Consider the following 8,175-nt stretch of genomic DNA (forward strand, 5'->3'; position numbering starts at 1 on the left):
AAGTCCCAGGTTTTGGGGGAGAAAATCCCAGATTTTGGGGAGGAAACCGTGGGTTTGGGGGGAAAACCCTGGATTTTGGGGGCGATTCCAGTGGGTTTGAGTTGTGGGAAAGTTCCAGAAGGTCCTGGGCGCTCGGTGCAGCCCCAGCCCCTCCTGCTCTGGGGGGATTTGGGCACTTTCCCATCCCTGGAGGTTCCCAAATCCCTTCCTGAGGGGTTCTGTCCCATTTTTACTGGATTTCTGCCCCATTTCTGAGGGGTTCTGTCCCATTCTTGATGAATTCTCCCCATTTTTGGTGGATTCTGCCCCATTTTTGATCATTTTTGCCCCATTTTTGATGTTTGTGCTCCGTTGTTGATGTTTTTGCGCCCCGTTCCCCGCAGTGAAGTTCCTGGCCTTCCTGAGGAAGAGGATGAACACCAACCCCTCGCGGGGTCCCTTCCACTTCCGAGCCCCCAGCCGCATCTTCTGGCGCACGGTCCGAGGTCAGAACCCAAAAAAAACCAAAGAAACTGCCTCAGAACACCTCAAATCCACAAAAAAACTCAAAATACCCAAAAAAAACCTTCCTCAGAACACCCAAAATCCACAAAAACCCTGAAATCCTTTCTCAAAATCTCCAAAAATACCCCAAAACCTCCCTCGGAACACCCAAGATCCACAAAAAAACCCAAAATACCCAAAAAAACCTGCCTCAGAATACCCAAAATCCACAAAAAAAACCCCAAAACCTCCCTCAGAATACCCAAAAACCCTGAAATCACTTCCCAAAATCCCCAAAAATAGCCCTCAAAATAAAAAAAAACCCGCAAAATCCAAAAAAATTCTCCTCTAAATGCCCAAATCCTCATGCAAAAAAACCCAAAATCCCCCCAAAAAAACCCCCAAAACCCCAAACAAAATCCCCTCCCCAAATTCACCCCAAAACCCCTCCCCAAAACCCCCCCGATTTACCCAAAAATCCCTCTCCAAAAAACCCCCGATTCACCCCAAAAATCTCCTCTCAAAATTCTCCAAATTCACCCCTCATCCCTTTCTCAAAACCCCCCAAAGTCACCCCAAAATCCCCGCTCTAAACCCCCACTCTAAATCCCCCAAATTCACCCCAAATCCTTCAAATTTACTCCAAAAATTCCCTCCCCAAAATACCCCAAATCCACCCCAAAAATCCCCTGCTCAAAATCCCCCGGTTCACCCCAAATCCCAGCCCCAAAACCCCTCAAATCCACCCCAAAAATCCCCTCCCCAAACCCCCAAATTCACCCAAATTTCCCCAAAATCCCCCAAATTCGCCCCGGCGCGGTGTCGATGATGTCACTGTACCTACATTGTTTGATTGCTGCTGAGAAAAACCCAAAACTGAGACACCGCAGAGCCCACAACGGGCTAAATTCACCCAAAATTGGTTAAATGCTCCTAAAATTGATTAAATTCACCCAAAATTGGTTAAATTCCTCTAAAATCTGATTAAATTGTCCTAAAACATTATTAAATTCACCGAAAATTGATCAAATTCCCTGAAATCCAATCAAATTCCTCTAAAATTTGATTAAATTCCCCTAAAGTCTGATTGTATTAAAACCTGATTAAATTTTCCTAAAATCTGATTAAATTCCCCTAAAATTTGATGAAATTCCCCCAAAACCTGATTAAATTCCTCAATCAAATTCCTCTAAAATTTGATTAAATTCCCCTAAAGTCTGATTGTATTAAAACCTGATTAAATTTTCCTAAAATCTGATTAAATTCCCCTAAAATTTGATGAAATTCCCCCAAAACCTGATTAAATTCCTCTAAAATCTGATTAAATCCCCCTAAAATCTGATCAAATTCCCCTAAAATCTGACCAAATTCCCCTAAAATCTGATTAAATCCCCTTAAAATCTGATTTAATTCCTCTAAAACCTAATTTAATTATTTTAAAATCTCATTAAATTCCCCTAAAATCTGATTAAAATCCCCCTAAAATCTGATCAAATTCCTCTAAAATCTGATTAAAATCTCCTAAAATCTGATTAAATCCCCTTAAAATCTGATTTAATTCCTCTAAAACCTAATTTAATTATTTTAAAATCTCATTAAATTCCCCTAAAATCTGATTAAAATCCCCCTAAAATCTGATCAAATTCCTCTAAAATCTGATTAAAATCTCCTAAAATCTGATTAAATCCCCTTAAAATCTGATTTAATTCCTCTAAAACCTAATTTAATTATTTTAAAATCTCATTAAATTCCCCTAAAATCTGATTAAAATCCCCCTAAAATCTGATCAAATTCCTCTAAAATCTGATTAAAATCTCCTAAAATCTGATTAAATCCCCTTAAAATCTGATTTAATTCCTCTAAAACCTAATTTAATTATTTTAAAATCTCATTAAATTCCCCTAAAATCTGATTAAAATCCCCCTAAAATCTGATCAAATTCCTCTAAAATCTGATTAAAATCTCCTAAAATCTGATTAAATCCCCTTAAAATCTGATTTAATTCCTCTAAAACCTAATTTAATTATTTTAAAATCTCATTAAATTCCCCTAAAATCTGATTAAAATCCCCCTAAAATCTGATCAAATTCCTCTAAAATCTGATTAAAATCTCCTAAAATCTGATTAAATCCCCTTAAAATCTGATTTAATTCCTCTAAAACCTAATTTAATTATTTTAAAATCTCATTAAATTCCCCTAAAATCTGATTAAAATCCCCCTAAAATCTGATCAAATTCCTCTAAAATCTGATTAAAATCTCCTAAAATCTGATTAAATCCCCTTAAAATCTGATTTAATTCCTCTAAAACCTAATTTAATTATTTTAAAATCTCATTAAATTCCCCTAAAATCTGATTAAAATCCCCCTAAAATCTGATCAAATTCCTCTAAAATCTGATTAAAATCTCCTAAAATCTGATTAAATCCCCTTAAAATCTGATTTAATTCCTCTAAAACCTAATTTAATTATTTTAAAATCTCATTAATTTTTTTCCCCGTTTTTCCCAATTCTCCCACTGTTTTTTCCCCGTTATTTCCCATGTTTTTCCCCGTTTTTCCCAATTTCCCCGTTTTTCCCCGTTTTTCCCAATTTCCCCGTTTCTTATCCCATTTTTCCCAATTTCCCCGTTTTTCTCCCCGTTCCAGAGCCTGCGCCGCCGCGCCGAGCGCAACGCGGAGAAGAAAACGGCGCCGTTCACGGCCGTGCTGCGCCAGCACGGGCTGCTCCTCTAACTAATAAACCTAACTGGGACAAACTGGGACAGACTGGTTCTTACTGGGACACACTGGGACAGGCTGGGTTATACTGGGAGTCACTGGTTCAAACTGGGATGGACTGGGAGAAGAAAACGGCGCCGTTCACGGCCGTGCTGCGCCAGCACGGGCTGCTCCTCTAATAAACCTGACTGGGACAAACTGGGCTGTACTGGTTCTTACTGGGACACACTGGGATGGGCTGGGATGGACTGGTTCATACTGGGAGTCACTGGTTTATACTGGGATGGACTGGGAACAGAGCGGCGCCGTTCACGGCCGTGCTGCGCCAGCACGGGCTGCTCCTCTAACTAATAAACCTAACTGGGACAAACTGGAGTGTACTGGTTCTTACTGGGACAGACCGGGACAGGCTGGTTCTTACTGGGACAGGCTGGGAGTCACTGGTTCAAACTGGGTTATACTGGGGTGTACTGGTTCTTACTGGGACAGGCTGGGAGTCACTGGTTCAAACTGGGTTATACTGGCAGGGACTGGTTCATACTGGGAGGGACTGGGATGAACTGGGAGTGGCCGGGCTGTGTTTTGGGGAGGTTTCAGAGCTTTTATTGAGCCACGGGCGGCACCGGAGCTGCCGCGGCCACTCGGGGTCAGCGGTCACTCCAGAGGGTCAGTGGTCACTCAGGAGGGTCAGTGGTCACTCCATTGGTCATTCTGGTGGTCACTCGGGGTCAGGGGTGGCTCAGGAGGGTCAGGGGTCACTCCCGTGGTCACTCCGGTGGTCACTCAGGGGTCAGGGGTCACTCCCGTGGTCACTCCAGTGGTCACTCAGGGGTCAGGGGTCACTCCCGTGGTCACTCTGGTGGTCACTCAGGAGGGTCAGCGGTCACTCCCGTGGTCACTCGGGAGGGTCAGAGGTCACTCAGGGTCGGTGGTCACTCCGGTGGTCACTCGGGGTCAGGGGTCACTCCCGTGGTCACTCCCGTGGTCACTCAGGGGTCAGGGGTCACTCCCGTGGTCACTCTGGTGGTCACTCAGGAGGGTCAGCGGTCACTCCCGTGGTCACTCGGGAGGGTCAGAGGTCACTCAGGGTCGGTGGTCACTCCGGTGGTCACTCGGGGTCAGGGGTCACTCCCGTGGTCACTCCAGTGGTCACTCAGGGGTCAGGGGTCACTCCCGTGGTCACTCTGGTGGTCACTCAGGAGGGTCAGCGGTCACTCCCGTGGTCACTCGGGAGGGTCAGAGGTCACTCAGGGTCGGTGGTCACTCCGGTGGTCACTCGGGGTCAGGGGTCACTCCCGTGGTCACTCCAGTGGTCACTCAGGGGTCAGGGGTCACTCCCGTGGTCACTCTGGTGGTCACTCAGGAGGGTCAGCGGTCACTCCCGTGGTCACTCGGGAGGGTCAGAGGTCACTCAGGGTCGGTGGTCACTCCGGTGGTCACTCGGGGTCAGGGGTGGCTCCGGCCGGCCCCACGCCCACCTGTGCCCGGGCCTGGTCCAGCAGGCGCGCGATGAGCTCGCTCTCGGCCAGCGGCATCTCGGGGCTCTCGGTCAGCCCTGGGGCAGGGACCCCCAAACGGGGGGATTTCACCCCAAAATCCGGGGGTTCACCCCAAAAACGGGGATTTGCCCCGAAACCCAGGGGGTTTCACCCCGAAAACGGGGATTCTGCCCCAAAACTGGGAGGTTTTACCCCAAAATCCGGGGGTTCACCCCAAAAACGGGGATTTGCCCCGAAACCCAGGGGGTTTCACCCCGAAAACGGGGATTCTGCCCCAAAACTGGGAGGTTTTACCCCAAAATCCGGGGGTTCACCCCAAAAACGGGGGGATTTACCCCAAAATCCGGGGCTTCACCCCAAAAACGGGGATTTAACCCGAAACCCAGGGGGTTTCACCCCGAAAACGGGGATTCTGCCCCAAAACTGGGAGGTTTTACCCCAAAATCCGGGGGTTCACCCCAAGATCCAGGGGTTCTAACCCAAAACCAGGAGGTTTCACCCCAAAATCCGGGGATTTCACCCCAAAACCAGGGATTCTACCCCAAAACCCGGGGGGTTCCACCACAAAATCTGGGGATTTGCCCCGAAACCGGGAGAATTCACCCCAAAAACGGGGAGTTCCATCCCAAAACCCAGGGGGTTTCACCCCGAAAACGGGGATTCTGCCCCAAAACTGGGAGGTTTTACCCCAAAATCCGGGCATTTCACCCCTAAACCAAGGATTTACCCCAAAACCCGGGGGTCCTGCCCCAAATCCGGGGTTTTTTCCCAAAACCCGGGTTTTTCACCCCAAACCCATCCTGCAGCAGGCACTCCCGCACGTGCTGGATCTCAAACCCCCCCGGTTTTCCCTGAATCCCTCATTTTTTGCCCCAAATCCCATTTTTTCCCAAAAAAAACCCCGTTTTTTCCCAAAACCCGCTGTTTTCACCCCAAACCTCACCCCGCAGCAGGCACTCCCGCACGTGCTGGATCTCAACCCCCCCCGGCTTTTCCCAAACCCCTCGTTTTTTGCCCCAAACCCCATTTTTCCCCCCCAAAACCCCATTTTTTTACCAAAAATCACGTTTTTTTCCCAAAACCCGGGTTTTTCGCCCCAAACCTCACCCTGCAGCAGGCACTCCCGCACGTGCTGGGCCTCGTAGCCCCCCGGCTTTTCCCAAACCCCTCGTTTTTTGCCCCAAACCCCATTTTTCCCCCCCAAAACCCCATTTTTTTACCAAAAATCACGTTTTTTTCCCAAAACCCGGGTTTTTCGCCCCAAACCTCACCCTGCAGCAGGCACTCCCGCACGTGCTGGATCTCAAACCCCCCCGGCTTTTCCCAAACCCCTTGTTTTTTGCCCCAAACCCCATTTTTCCCCCCCAAAACCCCATTTTTTTACCAAAAATCACGTTTTTTTCCCAAAACCCGGGTTTTTCGCCCCAAACCTCACCCTGCAGCAGGCACTCCCGCACGTGCTGGATCTCAAACCCCCCCGGTTTTCCCTGAATCCTTTTGCCCCAAAACCCATTTTTCCCCCCCAAAACCCCATTTTTTTCCCAAAAATCACGTTTTTTTCCCCCAAACCCCCGTTTTTTTCCCAAAACCCGCTGTTTTCTCCCCAAACCTCACCCCGCAGCAGGCACTCCCGCACGTGCTGGGCCTCGTAGCGCAGCCCCGCGCCGTGGGGGAAGTTGGGGGGCCGGGCCGGGGGGGGCAGCGGGAAGCGCTCGCGGCGCCCCCCCCACAGCAGCTCCGTGGGGCAGTTCATGTGCGAGGGCAGCTGCGGCAGGGGAGGGGGCGTCAGCGCGACCCCAGACCCAAATGACCCGGAACCCACCCAAAAACACCCCAAAAAACCCGAAATGAGTGACCTCGGCCCAGCCGCGCCGCCCCCAGTCCCGTTTTCCCCCCCAAACCCCGTTTTCCCCCCCAAATTGTGGTTTTTAACCAAAATCGCGGTTTTTTGCCCCAAAGCGGCGTCACCTCAGCCCAGCCGCGCGGCCCCCCAGCGCCGCTGTTTCTCCCCAAACCTCGTTTTTTCCCCCAAATCCTGTTTCTTCCCCCCAAATCCCATTTTTTCCCCCGCAAATCCCCGGTTTTTAACCAAAATCCCGGTTTTTTCCCCCAAACCGGCTGACCTCGGCCCAGCCGCGCGGCCCCCCCAGTCCCGTTTTCCCCTCCAAGCCCCAGGTTTTTTATCAAACTCTGGTTTTTCCCCCCAAACCCGCGGTTTTCCCCCCAAATTCCGTATTTTTAACCAAAATCCCGGTTTTTTGCCCCAAATCGGGTCACCTCGGCCCAGCCGCGCGGCCCCCCCAGTCCCGTTTTCCCCTCCAAGCCCCAGGTTTTTTATCAAACTCTGGTTTTTCCCCCCAAACCCGCGGTTTTCCCCCCAAATTCCGTATTTTTAACCAAAATCCCGGTTTTTTGCCCCAAATCGGGTCACCTCGGCCCAGCCGTGCGGCCCCCCCAGTCCCGTTCCCCCCCAAACCCCAGGTTTTTAACCAAATCCCGTTTTCCCCCCCCAAATCCTGGTTTTTTTCCCCCCAAAACCCGTATTTTTAACCAAAATCCCGGTTTTTAACCAAAATCGCGGTTTTTTGAGGGAGCACTGGGAGCACTGGGAATGGGGATAGCGGGGATACTGGGGGTACTGGGATGGACTGGGAGGGACTGGGATGGACTGGGAATGGGCCAGGGAGCGCAGGCGGCGCCAGGCCGGGAAAAAACGCGTCCAGAAACCCTGCGGAGAGACAAACTGGGGGTACTGGGGATACTGGGAGCACTGGGAGGGACTGGGAGTGCGGGGAATTGGGTAATGGGGATACTGGGATAGACTGGGATGGACTGGGAGGGACTGGGAATGGGCCAGGGAGCGCAGGCGGCGCCAGGCCGGGAAAAAACGCGTCCAGAAACCCTGCCGAGAGAGACAAACTGGGGATACTGGGGATACTGGGAGCACTGGGAAAGGAAAAAACGTGTCCAGAATCCCTGCGGAGAGAGAAACTGGGGATACTGGGGATACTGGGAATACTGGGAGAGAGATTGGGAGCACTGGGAATGGGGATAATGGGGATACTGGGGATACTGGGAGCACTGGGAGCACTGGGAAAGGAAAAAACACATCCAGAAACCCTAGAGAGAGAGAAACTGGGGGTACTGGGATGGACTGGAATGGACTGGGAGGGACTGGGAGAGAGATTGGGGCGGGAAAAAACGGGTCCAGAAACCCTGTGGAAAAACACACTGGGGGTACTGGGAGTCACTGGGATGGACTGGGAGGGACTGGGAGGGACTGGGGATACTGGAAATGGGGATACTGGGGGTACTGGGGGTACTGGGAGTTACTGGGAGGGCACTGGGGGATACTGGGGATACTGGGGGGGTCCCACCTCCATGAGGAAGACCCCCTTGTCCCACGCCATCCCCACGAGCTGGGAATGGGCACTGGGAGCACTGGGAGCACTGGGAGCACTGGGAGCACTGGGA

The 8,175-nt window shown here is 50.5% G+C and overlaps 2 protein-coding genes and 1 non-coding gene across 3 annotated transcripts in view; 2 read left to right on the top strand and 1 right to left on the bottom strand.

The window, feature by feature from the left end:
- Positions 1–358: 358 nt before the first annotated feature.
- Positions 359–3,241, top strand: RPL13A (ribosomal protein L13a; the record flags this gene model as incomplete). The annotated part of the gene is made up of 2 exons (XM_039696051.1): positions 359–557; positions 3,006–3,241. Coding segments are annotated over 2 exons (411 nt in total), but the record flags the coding sequence as incomplete, so codon positions are not given.
- Positions 1,301–1,370, top strand: LOC120496026. The gene has a single exon (XR_005626200.1). It is a non-coding gene; the product is annotated as a small nucleolar RNA SNORD34 (small nucleolar RNA).
- Positions 3,242–4,605: 1,364 nt separating the features above from the next.
- Positions 4,606–8,175, bottom strand: part of LOC120496025 (RNA-binding protein 26-like) — a 4,802-nt gene continuing 1,232 nt past the window's right edge. The window contains exons 2-5 of the mRNA XM_039696052.1: positions 7,515–7,603; positions 7,332–7,429; positions 6,316–6,557; positions 4,606–4,757 (exon numbers count right to left, since the gene is read on the bottom strand). Coding sequence (XP_039551986.1) covers positions 4,639–4,757; positions 6,316–6,557; positions 7,332–7,429; positions 7,515–7,603 — 548 coding nt within the window. The 3' untranslated portion in view covers positions 4,606–4,638. The remainder of the gene's footprint in view (positions 4,758–6,315; positions 6,558–7,331; positions 7,430–7,514; positions 7,604–8,175) is intronic.

This window comes from Passer montanus, unplaced genomic scaffold (assembly GCF_014805655.1).
Source record: "Passer montanus isolate IOZ18808 unplaced genomic scaffold, ASM1480565v1 scaffold945, whole genome shotgun sequence".
Taxonomy (NCBI): Eukaryota; Metazoa; Chordata; class Aves; order Passeriformes; family Passeridae; genus Passer; species Passer montanus.